We start from the raw sequence: 14,634 nt of genomic DNA on the forward strand, positions 1-14,634 counted from the left end.
CGTTAGCTGACAGTAAATCCTTTACTTTGTTGGAATCACAAAGTGGGAACACGCCCCGCCCCTTTGAATTGAGATAGATATCCTTTCACCTCTGAATAAAGAAAAGACTTATAACATCTCTTTATTTATTAATGAGTAAGGCTTTCGATGCACAGAAACCCTGGGGTGGATGTAGCACTTAGCAAATAGCTGTAACGTAGTAATTCAAACAAATTGTCAACCAGTGTCTGTATATACTTCCCAAGTAACAGATAAAAAAAAAAAAATGGGCAATGACCAATACAATCAAAGTTTTAAGAACCTTTTTTTTAATGAAAAATACATTTTTTTAAAGTAACAAACAATATATGGCAACCACACCAATAAATATTTATATAGGTTCAAACAAATGCCTGCTTGTTCGTATTAGATGACAAGGTTGTGGTCGAAACAGTAGGTGGGGTGTAAGATGTTTTAAGTAATTTCTGATATCACACTGTATGGAAAAGGGGAGGTGGACACAGATGAACGTGAAACATACTTAAAAGGTTACCATCAGACACAAACTCCCATCACAAAATAGATGTGCCAATGGTTTTGAAATAAGGTATGAAATATACAGTTCAAGGCCCAGCACGGTAAACATTTCATAATGAACCTCTGACAAGAATTGAGGCACCAAATTCTTTTCAAACAGTCTTGCATGGTTGCTGGGGGGTTGGTAGCTTGGGGGACAGAGTACAGTTTATTTTCGGTAGCAATTTAATGCAGCTCAAGTTAAGTTGAATGGTATCCTCATTAACATGCTAGGAAGATTCTTGTCTTTTTACACATTCATACCTTGCATATGGTCTTCCTACAGTCATGTTTCAACAAACATATTTCTGTGAAAATCCATGGTAAACTTCTCTTTCTTGTAACCAACACTATCAAGAAAAGGGAAGAGTGTTGTTGACATTGTCTGATTCCCTTCCTATAGTTTTTTTTATTAGTAAAAAACTTGAGACAAAAAGGAAGAGTTCAAACTCAGTCAAGCGTAGCTCTGGTAGGGTCAGCTTCCGTGTTAGCAGGTTCGTTTGGCTGGGATGATGACGATGAACAAAGCCTTGCTTCAGCCAACGCAGCCATCCGGTCTTGCAGCCCACAAAATGCGTCAATTCCCATTCAGATGCAATGGGTCTGAAGATCTCTGGTGTGAACCACTATGCAGCTAACTCACTTAGCACTCGGTTCAGTGCTGTCCTCACTTCTTGGACAGCTTAGGAAGCTTGTGTTTAGGTGGGGCCCATTTCAAGCTGACGGAGTCCACTGAGGAGATGAGTGGGGTAGAAAAAGAATACAGTTTTGAAGTTTGTTGTTCAGAGAGTAGAACATTATACGACAAACAGAGTGGTGTAACAATGAAAAAGCTCAGAAAATGTAAAAAATCCATGACAAAACAATTTATATGATTGGATGACCCCCTAATGCTAATCCTTGGGAGAAGACACGGTCATCAACCCTCTCTTGGAAGTGTGAACCCTGTGGAGACTTAGATTAAAGGTTTCAAAATCTGTCCATGATTATATAACTAGAAGAATCGAAGGTGTGGCTAGAATCAAAGTAGACCACACCAATCCTATTTATTCCGATTCCTTAATCACACTGTTAAACAATTCAGCAGTTCTAGCTGATATTATGCTGCTGAGGGTCATCAAAGTTCATCCCGTACCTTTGAGCAAGTAAATGCAAATGCTTAGAGCCTGGATGGGCCGCTATGAAAAGGTTTTTGGGCAACTCCTCTAACAATTTATACATAGACTGCCACTATGTTGGGTGACGGTTCTCTCTCTTTCAATCACAATTGCACTATCTGGAGTTTTCTCTTTATTGTAGGAAACTCTGCTTTGCATGATACACTGGTGGGTGTCGGTTTTGTCTCGAGATTTGAGACAACTCTTGTGACACTGTGTATTTGGAATTACAGCCCTGAAGAAGTTGCGGTGTGAGATAACATACGACGAAACACGTGTTGGCTGTAGGAAACTGCATTGCTTATAAATCGACAATATCAAGCTGCACTGTTGATGAACTAAAGCCATACTGCTGATGAAGCTGTATTGATGAAAATTGAATATGGATTGAATTATGTCCCTGAACGGATGTCTAAAGATTAAAAGTGGACTAGAATAGTTGAGACTCTGAAACTGTTATTGACCATCTATTAATTTGTGTGTGCTCGGAGAGGATTTGAAATAATTTATTCAGAACCTGCAACATCTCCTGCAATTTCAGTAATTGGACTTGTAGAAAGATCAGCCCAAGTTTCTAAACAGCAATAAATCATTTGCCTGTAGAACAATGTTTCTAATGCAACTGCCAACTATTTGTAGTATTTTATGGCACAACTGTACAGCAAGAGTGCTTTACATACTACCAGGTAATCCAATGAGGAAGACATTTTTAGGGAGTGGGGGTTAGAAAACTAAGAGAAAGGAGGAGGAGGAAGAGGCTATCAACCAGTAGGAATAAGGTTAATTGAGGGGAAGGTGGAACAGAAGGGTTTTCAGTAGTTTCCTGAAAGTAAGTGAGGTAAATCTGTGATGAAAGGGGGTAGGGAGCTTCAGAAGCTGGAGGCAGATCCGGGAAGGAATATGCTACTTACCAGTATGCATCTGTTCTTGGCATGTAGAGCTGCAGATCTACACACTTGTGCATAGATCGCCATCTGGTGTTGGGCCCGGATGTTTGCAGTCTGTTTTTCCTCTTGGAAAGTCTTTGGAAGTCACGAGTTCGGTGACTCCTCCCTTGGATCGTATTGCGCATGGACTTCGGCTCCATCCTCAGATTGTTTTTCACCAGCAGGGAAAGATGGAGCGTAGTAACAGCGAAGATGCCTATGTGTGTGTTATCTAAATAAGATAAGCTGGAACAGATACAGGTAGCCGGGGAGGCGGGTGGGCGTGTGTAGATCTGCAGCTCTACATGCCAAGAACAGATGCATACTGGTAAGTAGCATATTCCGTTTGAGGCATATGAGCTGCAGATTACACACTTGTGCATAGATTATATAGCAGTACCCACCGTTAGCGGCGACCACCCGTATCTGTTGCAGTGGTTTGAAATAATGTTTTGAGTACAGCCTGGCCCACACTAGCTTCTTGCTTAGTTTCCACATCTACACAATAGTGTTTAGTGAAAGTGTGCGGTGTTGACCATGTAGCTGCTTTGCAGATATCATCAAATGGGATGTTCCCTAGAAAAGCCATTGAAGCCCCTATTTTACGTGTAGAATGGGCTTTAGGGGGAACGGATAGCGTTTGTTTTGCTTTATGGTAGCAAATTTGAATACATTTAACAATCCACCTAGCTATCCCCGACTTGGAGATGGGGTTGCCTTTGTGTGGTGGAGAGAAAGAGACGAACAGTTGTTTGGTCTTACGGAAAGGTTGTGTTCTCTCGATGTAATAGAGTAAGGCTCGTTTGACATCTAGTGTGTGAAGAGCTCTTTCTGCAACGGTCTGTGGTTGCAAGAAGAATACTGGTAGTTCTACAGATTGGTTTAGGTGAAAAGGAGAAATTACTTTGGGGAGGAATTTTGGGTTGGTTCGGAGGACCACCTTATTATGGTGCATTTGTAGAAAAGGTTCTTGAATAGTAAATGCTTGTATCTCACTGACCCTTCTGAGGGAAGTGATGGCTACAAGAAAAGCGGTTTTCCATGTTAAGAATTGAAGTTCACATTTGTGTAGGGGTTCAAAAGGAGGTCCCATTAGTCTGGTGAGAACGATATTTAGGTTCCACACAGGTGAGGGTGGCACTCTGGGGGGAATTATCCTTTTAAGGCCTTCCATGAAGGCTTTAATGGCAGGTACTCTGAAGAATGAGAGATGATGCCTGTTTTGTAGGTAAGCTGCTATGGCTGCTAGGTGTAGTCGAATGGACATATAGGCTAGGCTGCATCTTTGTAGGTGGAGTAAGTAGCCTATGATGTGTTGAATGGACACATCTAGTGGATTGATGGTGTTGTTATGACAATAGATAACAAAACGTTTCCACTTGGCGGCATAGCACGCTCTAGTGGTAGGGAGCCTAGCTTCTTTGATGACGTTCATACAGTCAGGGGGAAGATTTAGGTACCCGAATTCTAGGATTTCAGGAGCTAGATCGCAAGGTTGAGCGGAGCTGGGTCCGGGTGTCTGATCTCTCCATGGTTCTGGGTTAAGAGGTGTGGAGAGAGGTGTAATTTTTGATGCGGTACTACCGATAGTTTCAGCAGTGTGGTGTACCACAGTTGTCTGGCCCAAGTTGGCGCTACTAATATTAGTATGAGGGAGTGCTGTTGGAGTTTGCGCACTACTAGTGGAATGAGTGGGAGAGGCGGAAAAGCGTACGCAAATCTGCCTGACCAGTTCATCCATATCGCATTGCCTTTGGACAAATGGGTGTGGGTATCTGGCGGCGAAGCTTGGCCATTTTTTGTTTTCGTGGGTGGCGAAGAGGTCTATCTGTGGATGCCCCCACATTTGAAAGTATGGGTGAAGAACTTGCGGGTGAAGTTCCCAATCGTGGAGTTGTTGTGTTTGTCTGCTGAGTAGATCTGCTATAGTGTTTTGTACTCCTGGGACATGTTGGGCTAGGAGAAAGATTTTCCGGGGTATGGCCCATCTCCATAAGCTCTGTGCTAATTGAGAGGGCTGTGGAGAGTGTGTGCCGCCTTGTTTTTTAATATAATACATGGCTGTCATGTTGTCTGTGCGGATCAGGACTGCTTTGCCCAAAATTTGTGTCTGAAAGGATTTTAGGGCTGTTAGACCTGTCAGCCCTTTGGGTGGTCCCTCCTCATCATTATTTATTTTGTCCCACTTTTGCCTCAAACCCTGTTAGAATTTTTCCTTTTTGGGAACCACCAGATTTTTTAGTGTTGATGCAGATTCAGGGAGCCATTTTATCTACCCCTGGAACTTCTGTCTGAGGGCCTGGAGCACAAAATGGTGGCCACCCATTGTCACCTGTGACATCACTGGAACCTACCAGCACCTTCCAGAACATTCCAGAACCCTGTGACAGTGTGAGGCAGGTTTAGAATGTTGGGAAGGCATCTCCAGGTTGGCAGTTGGAGTTGGCAGTTGGCACCTGACTGGTGAAGAGAGAGCAGCACAACACTGAAGGAGGAAGGAGTGAGGCAGCAGGGGTGGAAACTTGTGCCTGGAGTGGGGTCCAGAAACCCACCCTTGATACTAGTCCCTACTGACTGAGCCCAGCCTGGAGCCCTGTGTGGGATAAAGTCAAGAAGAACCAACTCAAGGACCTGAACAGCCGGAACAGGCCTTGGAAGTAAAGAACAGCAAGTTCCTGACCTGTCTATTGGTATCTTCCTGGAGTCCGACGCCGAGAAGCCTAGAGACCTGGGGCCGGAGGAGAAGAAGCGGCGCTGACTGGAAAGCAGACGTCGTACCCGGAGCCGCCAGAGGTCGAGAGAGGGTGCCGACGGAGGTCGTGGAGAGTACCAGAGGTCGAGGAGGAAGTCACCCGAGGTCGAGTGTGCGGCGTCGACGGGGGAGTGAAGTCCGCCCTCCTGAGTCGCCGGAGACCGAGGTGAAGTGTGCCGGAGGTCGGGAGTGGAGATCGCACTCCGGAGTCGCCGGAACCTGAAGAGAATCGTGCCGGAGGTCGGGAGTGGAGGTCGCACTCCGGAGTCGCCGGAACCTGAGGAAAGGAGCACCGGAGGTCGAGAGTGGAGATCGCACTCCGGAGCCGCCGGGAGTCGACATAGAGCCAAGGCCGCCCGACGTCATCGAACCGGAGCCGCCCGAAGTCGACATCAAGCCAAGACTGCCCAACGTCATCGAACCGGAGGTCGACATCGAGCCGAGGCCGCCGACATCGAACCGGAACCGCCTACCGGCGTCGTCAAGAACTGTCATTGCGCCGAGGTGAGTTTTTAGGACTTCAAAAATACAAGATTTGCCATATATCTCAAGCAGCTCTTCAGTTAGCTGGTTCTAGATTCTTGGTACTAGGCAGGGGAAGACCTGATTCTGTGTTGTTTTTAAAACCTGCAGAATTCGAGAAAACAGGATTGCTTTATTGTCTTTTGATCCTCATGTGGTGTACATTTTGCTCTTCAGTTATCTGGGGTACCAAATGTAGATGCAAATTGAAAGTTTTAGTGGCGCCAGAAAAGATGTACGTAAATCAACTAGTAATGCTACTGCCAAAATGTGAGTACTAGAGCTTCACTGTCTGTGGAATGAATCATGGTTTTAGGCATCCTAAAACAGCTGGTAAGATGCAGAAGTTGGAATGTTGGTGATATGCGGCATCACTGTCAGGTTTTGAGATTGGCTATTTCTAGGTGCATTGTTTGTTGCAATTGTTCTGTTCTCAGTCAGTGAAGCCATCCCTCACTAGTAAACCTAAACCTCATTCACCTAAGGAAAAAGCAGCGCAATGACTCTGATAAGAAAAGTACCCCTTTTAGAGCTATGTAACGCTGTTACATGGAGATCGATACATAACCTTTATCAGACAGTGTTTGGATTCAGATGCAAGAGTAGATGCCTAAGAGGGTCACGCCTCCGAGAAATCTTTCTGGGCAAATGCGGAAATAATTCTGCTTTTTTTCTACTTGCCAGCAATTCTTGACTTGGGATAAGCTTGCTATTCTATTTAGTGCCTATGACTATTGATGAGGAGCCACTGGAAAAGAAGTTATATACCTGTAGTCCTAGTTCCCTTCAAGGGATTCCTCATAGTCACAGGAAACCGTCCCACCTCTCCAGGCATGAGTTTAAATCAGACGTTTCTATTCCATGCCCATGATCTTGATCTCCGTAAAAAATGACCTGACCCGTCACCTCAGTGCATGATGGGACACTGAATAATAGGTGAAGCCTTTAAAGGCACAGTGCCAGTTTTAATGCTACAGCTGTGCAGCCTATATGCTATTATTGGCACGGATTCCCTTAATTTTTCCTTCTAAAAACACGTTTGTGACTGATTTCTAGTCACTTTAAATTAGTGACTACGTTACTACAGTTGGAAATATTTTTTAAACTGAAACACGGCCATTTATAGCCCTTTTTAGGTAGATAAGGAATATGCTACTTACCAGTATGCATCTGTTCTTGGCATGTAGAACTGCAGATCTACACACTTTTGCATAGATCGCCATCTGGTGTTGGGCCCGGATGTTTGCAGTTTGTTTTTCCTCTTGGAAAGTCTTTGGAAGTCACGAGGTCGGTGACTCCTCCCTTGGTTCGTATTGCGCATGGGCTTCGGCTCCATCCTCAGATTGTTTTTCGCCAGCAGGGAAAGATGGAGCGTAGTAATAACAGTGAAAAAACCCATGTGTGTTGTATCTAAATAAGATAGACTGGAACAGATACAGGTAGCCGGGGAGGCCGGTGGGCGTGTGTAGGTCTGCAGCTCTACATGCCAAGAACAGATGCATACTGGTAAGTAGCATATTCCGTTCGAGGCATATGAGCTGCAGATTACACACTTTTGCATAGACTATATAGCAGTTCCCAACCTTAGCGGCATCCACCGGTATCTGTTGCAGTGGTTTGAAATAGTGTTTTTAGTACAGCCTGGCCCACACTAGCTTGTTGCTTGGTTTGCACATCTACACAGTAATGTTTAGTGAAAGTGTGCGGTGTTGACCATGTAGCTGCCTTGCAGATATCATCTAATGGGATGTTCCCTAGAAAAGCCTTAGAAGCCCCTATCTTTCTTGTAGAGTGGGCTTTAGGGGGAACAGATAGAGTGCGTTTTGCTTTGTGGTAGCAAATCTGTATGCATTTTACAATCCACCTAGCTATCCCTGATTTAGAGATGGGGTTGCCTTTATGAGGTGGAGTGAAAGAGACTAACAGTTGCTTTGTCTTTCTGAAAGGTTGTGTTCTCTGGATATAGTAAAGTAAGGCCCTTTTAACATCCAGTGTGTGTAGAGCCCTTTCTGCAACAGTTTGAGGTTGCGAGAAAAAACCCGGTAATTCTACTGATTGGTTTAGATGAAAGGGTGAGATGACTTTGGGTAGGAATTTTGGGTTGGTACGGAGGAGAACCTTGTTGGGGTGCATTTGGAGAAAAGGTTCTTGTATAGTAAGTGCTTGTATTTCACTGACCCTTCTAAGGGAGGTGATGGCTACAAGGAAAGCTGTTTTCCAGGTGAGGAATTGCAGTTCGCATTTATGCAAAGGTTCGAAAGGCGGTCCCATTAGCCTTGTGAGCACTATATTTAAGTTCCACACAGGTGATTGTGGCACTCTGGGGGGAATTATTCGTTTTAGGCCTTCCATGAAGGCTTTAATGGCAGGCACTCTGAAAAGTGATAGGTGCTGTCTGTTTTGTAGGTAATCGGCAATTGCTGCGAGGTGTAGCCGAATGGATGTATATGCTAGGTTACATCTTTGTAGATGTAGTAAGTAGCATATGATGTGCTTTATGGATGCGTCTAGAGGGTTGATTGTGTTGTTATGGCAATAAACAACAATTTTTTTTCCACTTTTCAGCGTAGCAGGCTCTAGTGGTAGGGTGTCTAGCCTCTCTGATAACGTTCATAGAATCGGGGGGAAGGTTAAGGTATCCGAATTCTAGGATCTCAGGAGCCAGATCGCAAGGTTGAGCAGAGCTGGGTCTGGGTGTCTGATCTCTCCATGGTTCTGGGTTAGGAGGCATGGTGAGAGGTGAAATGTTTGGTGTGGCACTAGTGAGAGTTCCAGCAGCGTGGTGTACCACGGCTGTCTGGCCCATGTTGGAGCTACTAGAATGAGTGTGAGGGAGTGCTGTTGTAGCTTTTGCACCACTAATGGAATTAGTGGAAGAGGTGGAAAGGCGTATGCAAATTTGCCTGACCAGTTCATCCATATCGCATTGCCTTTGGACAATGGGTGTGGGTATCTGGCGGCGAAGCTTGGCCATTTTTTGTTTTCGTGGGTGGCGAATAGGTCTATCTGTGGATGCCCCCACATCTGAAAGAACGGGTGAATAACCTGCCGGTGAAGTTCCCACTCGTGGATCTGCTGCGTCTGTCTGCTGAGCAGATCTGCCATGGTGTTTTGGACTCCTGGGACATGCTGGGCTAGGAGAAAGATTTTGTGTGGAATTGCCCATCTCCATATGCTCTGTGCTAGTTGAGAGAGCTGTGGAGAGTGTGTGCTGCCTTGTTTTTGGATGTAGTACATGGTGGTCATGTTGTCTGTGCGGATAAGGACTGCCTTGCCTAAAATCTGTGTGTGAAAGGATTTTAGGGCTAGAAAGATTGCCAGTAACTCCAGATGATTGATGTGGAGTAACTTTTGTTGCGGCGTCCATGTGCCCTGCACTGTGAGGTGTAGTAGATGAGCTCCCCAGCCGGAGAGAGATGCATCTGTTGTCAGGATTATTTGTGGAACCGGGTCCAGGAACGGTCGACCTCTGGAAAGATTTGTGGTGTTCCACCACTGCAGAGAGCGATGGGTGCGACCGTCTACCAACACCAGATCTGTCAGCTGCCCCTGGGCCTGGTTCCATTGGCGCGCTAAGCACTCTTGGAGTGGACGCATCTGGAGTCTTGCATGAGGCACTATGAAAATGCAAGAGGCCATCATCCCTATCCGTTGCATAATTACTCTTGCTGGGAGGGAGTGTTGAAGTATGAATTTTTGACGCAAAGCCTGAATACCTGCAATCCTGGCCGGATTGGGGTAGGCTATGGCTTTTGAGGTGTCTATGGTGGCACCGAGGTATTGCTTTATGTGGGATGGTGTTAGCTGGGACTTTTGGTGGTTCACCGTGAAGCCTAGTTGGTGAAGTAGTTGGATTGTAGTGGCGGTGTGGTGTACACATTGGCTGTAGGACGCAGCTTTTATCTGCCAGTCGTCCAGATACGAGAAGACGTGAATGTGCTGTCTTCTGAGATGTGCCGCCACTACCGCTAGGCACTTGGTGAATACCCGTGGTGCTGTTGTGACCCCGAATGGGAGCACCTTGAACTGGTAGTGTTGCCCGTCCACTAGGAATCTGAGGTACTTTCTGTGGACATGGTGTACCGGAATGTGAAAGTATGCGTCTTTCAAGTCCAGTGTGGTGAGAAAGTCGTTCTGGGAGAGGAGAGGAAGTACCTGCTGAAGTGTTACCATGTGAAAATGGTCCGAATGTATGTATTTGTTTAGAGGCCCGAGATCTAAGATAGGTCGTAGAGTCTCGTCTCTTTTTGGTATCAGAAAATATAGGGAGTAGACCCCTACATTTTGCTGATCGTGGGGGACCTGTTCTATTGCGTGTTTTTGTAGGAGGGAGATTACCTCCTGTTTTAGTAACGTGGAATGTTCTTGTGACATTGGGCGTTGCCTGGGTGGAATGTTGGGCGGGGGGGGGGTAGATGTGAGTTCTAGGCAGTACCCTGAATGAATAATTTGGGTCACCCATTTGTCTGATGTGATGGACTCCCAGACGTAAAGGAAATTTTGTAGTCTGCCCCCGACCGGAGTGGGATGGTCTGGAGGGAGCAGGGGAAAGTCATTGGGTAGGCGGTGTGGCAGAGCGGGCGGTATTTGTTTTGCCTCTGCCTTTATTGTTATTGCCTCTATATCCGCCTCTTTGATAACCTTTTGTGAAGGTGGGCTGAGGAGGGGATTTGTAGGACGTGGACGCGCTATCTGAGGAGTAGCCTCTGCCCGTGCCCCGAAAGGAAGAGCGGAAAAAGGAGCGCCTAGGAGGGTGTGACTGTAGGGCTCCCATAGATTTCGCCGTATCTGTGTCTTTCTTCATCTTCTCGAGGGCCTCATCTATCTTTGGACCGAATAAATGTTCTTGATCAAATGGATGGTTTAATATGGAGGCTTGTACCTCAGGTTTAAAGCCTGAAACTCTCAGCCAAGCGTGTCGACGGAGGAGGACACTGGTGTTAATGGCCCTGGAGGCTGTGTTTGCTGCGTCTAAGGCACAGCGTATAGAGGTATTAGTTATGGTCTTACCCTCTTGAATTAATTCATTGGCCCTATTCTTATATTTTTATGGGAGATGGTGCATGATGGTTTCTAGTTCATCATAATGCGCTCTGTCGTATCTGGCCAATAGCGCTTGAGTGTTGGCGATACGCCATATATTGGCTGCCAGTGACGCAGTGCGTTTTCCTGACGCGTCCAGGAGCTTTGACTATTTGTCAGGCGGTGGTGCTTCGCCTGACGCCTGGGAATTTGATCTCTTTCTTGCAGTGGATACCACTAGGGAATCCAGTGGCGCCGGCCCTTTGATGTAGGCAGGATCTGTGGGGGCAGCTTTATACTTTTTCTCTATGTGTGGGTTTAGGACCCTAGCCCTGACTGGGTCTTTAAAAACCTCTGGCGCATGTTTTATTACCCCTTTGAGCATAGGTAGTATAGCAGTAGACCTAGGTGCAGTATCAAAGGTGTCTAAGAGGAAACCTTCTCTACTGGGTCAGTGTGTAGCTCTACCCCGTGATAATGTGCCGCCCTCTGAAGTAGGTGGTGAAAACCTAGTGAGTCTTTTGGTGGAGATGGCCTGGATGGATAAAGGTCATCTTGTGGGACATCTGGAATGTCTGGATTATTATAATCATCCCAGGGGTCTGGGGATCCTGTAGGGGTGGGGTCTTGTGGCACATCTGCTGGGTCGTAGTATGGGTCCCCCTGATCATCATGGTATGGAGACGGGGTCGGAGAGCGATGAGGCAGGGGTGGAGAAGGTGGAGGGGGCGGAGGTGGAGAGGGTGGAGGAGGTGGGGAAGGCACTCTGAAAGGGGAGGTAGCACAGTCCTTCCTCTTTGGAGGTGGAGCTGGTTTGTCCAAATGTCTCTTTTTAGAAGACAGTGTCAAATGTCCAGTTTTTGGATCCTTGGTAAGTGTCTTTTGCAAAGGATCCGGTGTAATAAGTTCTTGCGACACTGGTTGCTCGGTCGGCGCCGACGTTTTCGGGGCCGATGGCTTTTTAGGCTTGTCTGTGCCGTGCTTTTTTGGAACCTCCGATTTATTGTTCGGTGCCGAGACAGGCTTCGGCGCGGGAGTGTCGGTGCCGAGGGCCTTATGATGTTTGGTCGGCACCGAGAGGCTGGGTTTGGACACCGAGGGCTTTGGTGCGGAGCTCGGTGTCGAGGTAGAGGCCGGTTTCTTCTTCGGTGCCGAAGGGTGTTTTTCGGCACCGCTGGCAGGCTGGCTCGAGCCCGAGCCGCCGGAAGGCTTACTTGGCTTCTTCACCGGGCCCGAAGGTGGGGTGTTCGAAGCAGTGTCTTTGGTCTTGCCTAGGCCCGGAGGCGAAGGCGTGACCGAAGCCTTTTTGGGTGTCGGTGTGGGAGGGGGTATTTTACTCACAGCCCTCTGCGCCGGGGTGATGTCCTCCACATCCGAGTCGTCGGCTTCGGAAGCACTGACGAGGTCCTCTTCGGTGTGCTGATGTCCCGGAGCTTCGACGTCTTCCCCGAAGATGTCGACTGGAACGGAAGTCGAAGAGTGCGCCATTTTTCGTCTGGCCCTTCGATCTCGAATAGTCTTTTTGGATCTAAAAGACTTGCAGGCGGGACAGTCTCGAGCCTCGTGTTCAGGGGAGAGGCAGAGGTTGCACACCTCATGAAGATCGGTGTGGGGGAATTTGGACCCACATCGAGGGCACTTCTTGAATGGAGTTCTTTCCATCAGCCGGGACCGGAGCCTGGATAGGCCCGAAGGCCGCCGTCGATGACTGGAATCTAAGGTGTGTCGAAGAAGAAGGTGATTGTAGGAGATCAGTATCTAAACAATACCGCGGAGAGCGAGGATTCCACTTCGATCGTCGAACTGGAATGTTCGGAACCGGAGCGCGAAGTATTACATCCGAGCCCGATGGCGGAAAAAAACAATCTGAGGATGGAGCCGAAGCCCATGCGCAATACGAACCAAGGGAGGAGTCACCGACCTCGTGACTTCCAAAGACTTTCCAAGAGGAAAAACAAACTGCAAACATCCGGGCCCAACACCAGATGGCGATCTATGCAAAAGTGTGTAATCTGCAGCTCATATGCCTAGAACATGGGGTTTCCCATTTGAGGGGTTGTGAAAGCAATAAAGACTGTTTTTGTTATTTCACATACATTTAATTCTGTCAACATACTCCACAAGTTCTCTCTTAATATGAAGCGAGTGATGCTCTTTTTGCCAGTCTGTATGTGTGGGAAGAAAATGAGCAATTCAATTCTTTGGTTTACATGAGGAAATCTACTTTTGAGAAAAAACTCTGGGGTTGTTCTTTTAAACACTATCTCTGTGTAACTGAATACATCGTTCATCCACAGTGTGTATGTGCAGTTCCCCAACTCCTCTCAGAAATGTAATGGCAATGAGGAAGCTACCTTCCAAGAAAAGAATTGCATTCAACAAGAGTGCAGAGGCTCAGTTGGAGGTCCCATAAGTCTTGGCAAAACTATATTTAAGTACTAGGATGGCGCTAGCGAAATCTTTGGCAGCATCACTCTTAAGGCTTTCCAGGTAAGCCTTGACTACAGGTATCTTACAAAGAGATACCGGTTCTCTGTTTTGCATGTAAGCTGTGTGCCTCTCGAAGGAGTTTAATGTAACCAAACTCCATGAACTCAGGTGCAAGATTCAGCTATGTAAGCTGACCCCAATGCAGATTCAGGAGATTTGGTCTGATTGGTAGTTATTTGTGTTGATGTACAAACACTTACAGAATCATAAAATGCATGGTTGTCTCTTCCAAGTTGGAGACATCAAAACAAGGATCACAGATGTTTGTCTCATTTTCCCCACAATGTATTGGGTCAGAGACAGTGGAGAAAAAGCATAGGCAAATTTCCCTGATCGATCTTTTCACAGTGCTTTGCCCATGGACTGCAGCTGCACCTGGATTGGAAGTTTGGGAATTTTGCTTGGTGTCAATCAGATTAACTGTGGGCCTGCCCCATTCTTAAACATACTTGTAGGAAGCAGGCTCTTTATGTAATATATAAATAATTTGATATAAGAGTCAAGGGGTTCCCTTATAAGTGACAGGGGATTGCTCTAGCAGTCCCAAGGTGCTCTATTATGAGTAGTGCAAATTCACACAATGATCAATAAATGACACACAACTCAAGAAGGTGATCCACACCAATTAATAAAAAAAGCAAATATCTTGATATACGTTTAGGTATCAGAGAAAAATAGTTCAGGTAAGTAAGTTTTTACATATGAATGCTTTTCAGTTAAAAAAGTGGACACAGTGCAATTTTTGAGTTCTGCAATGTTATCCTATGGAAGGAAGAACAAGTTCTGCAAACATGTATAGTACAGCGACTTACAGGAACAGGTTTTATGTTCGAACTATGAGTTTGCCAACGAAGACTTTCTTAACAACGAGGTCGCAACCAAGACCTCGTCTAAACCACGATTTCTTTTAACCACACATTCCTTTACCACGATTTGTTGTGGTAAAGGAATGCGTGATAAAAAAAATGCTTTCCATCTAGAACCACAATCCCTCCACCCCTTAAAAACGATTTACCCCACCCTAAAAATAAACAAGATTACCAACACACCGTATAAACAATCTTGATACTCTTCACCCCTAAAAACTAACCACAAACCCCCAACCCCTAAAAACTAACCCAAAACCCCCCAACCCCTGTATACCAACCCCAAACCCCCCGCCCTCTAAAAACTAATTCCCCCACTCTAAAATTAAACACGATCACCCACA

The 14,634-nt window shown here is 46.2% G+C and overlaps 1 protein-coding gene across 4 annotated transcripts in view; it reads right to left on the bottom strand.

Moving 5' to 3' along the window:
* Window positions 1-285: 285 nt before the first annotated feature.
* KAT8 (lysine acetyltransferase 8) overlaps window positions 286-14,634 on the bottom strand; it is a 236,767-nt gene continuing 222,418 nt past the window's right edge. For all 4 annotated transcript variants that reach the window (XM_085618705.1, XM_085618706.1, XM_085618703.1 and 1 more), the window contains one exon: window positions 286-1,287. In XM_085618705.1, coding sequence (XP_085474831.1) covers window positions 1,223-1,287 — 65 coding nt within the window. In that variant the 3' untranslated portion in view covers window positions 286-1,222. The remainder of the gene's footprint in view (window positions 1,288-14,634) is intronic.

Source organism: Triturus cristatus, chromosome 7 (genome assembly GCF_964204655.1).
Source record: "Triturus cristatus chromosome 7, aTriCri1.1, whole genome shotgun sequence".
Taxonomy (NCBI): domain Eukaryota; kingdom Metazoa; phylum Chordata; class Amphibia; order Caudata; family Salamandridae; genus Triturus; species Triturus cristatus.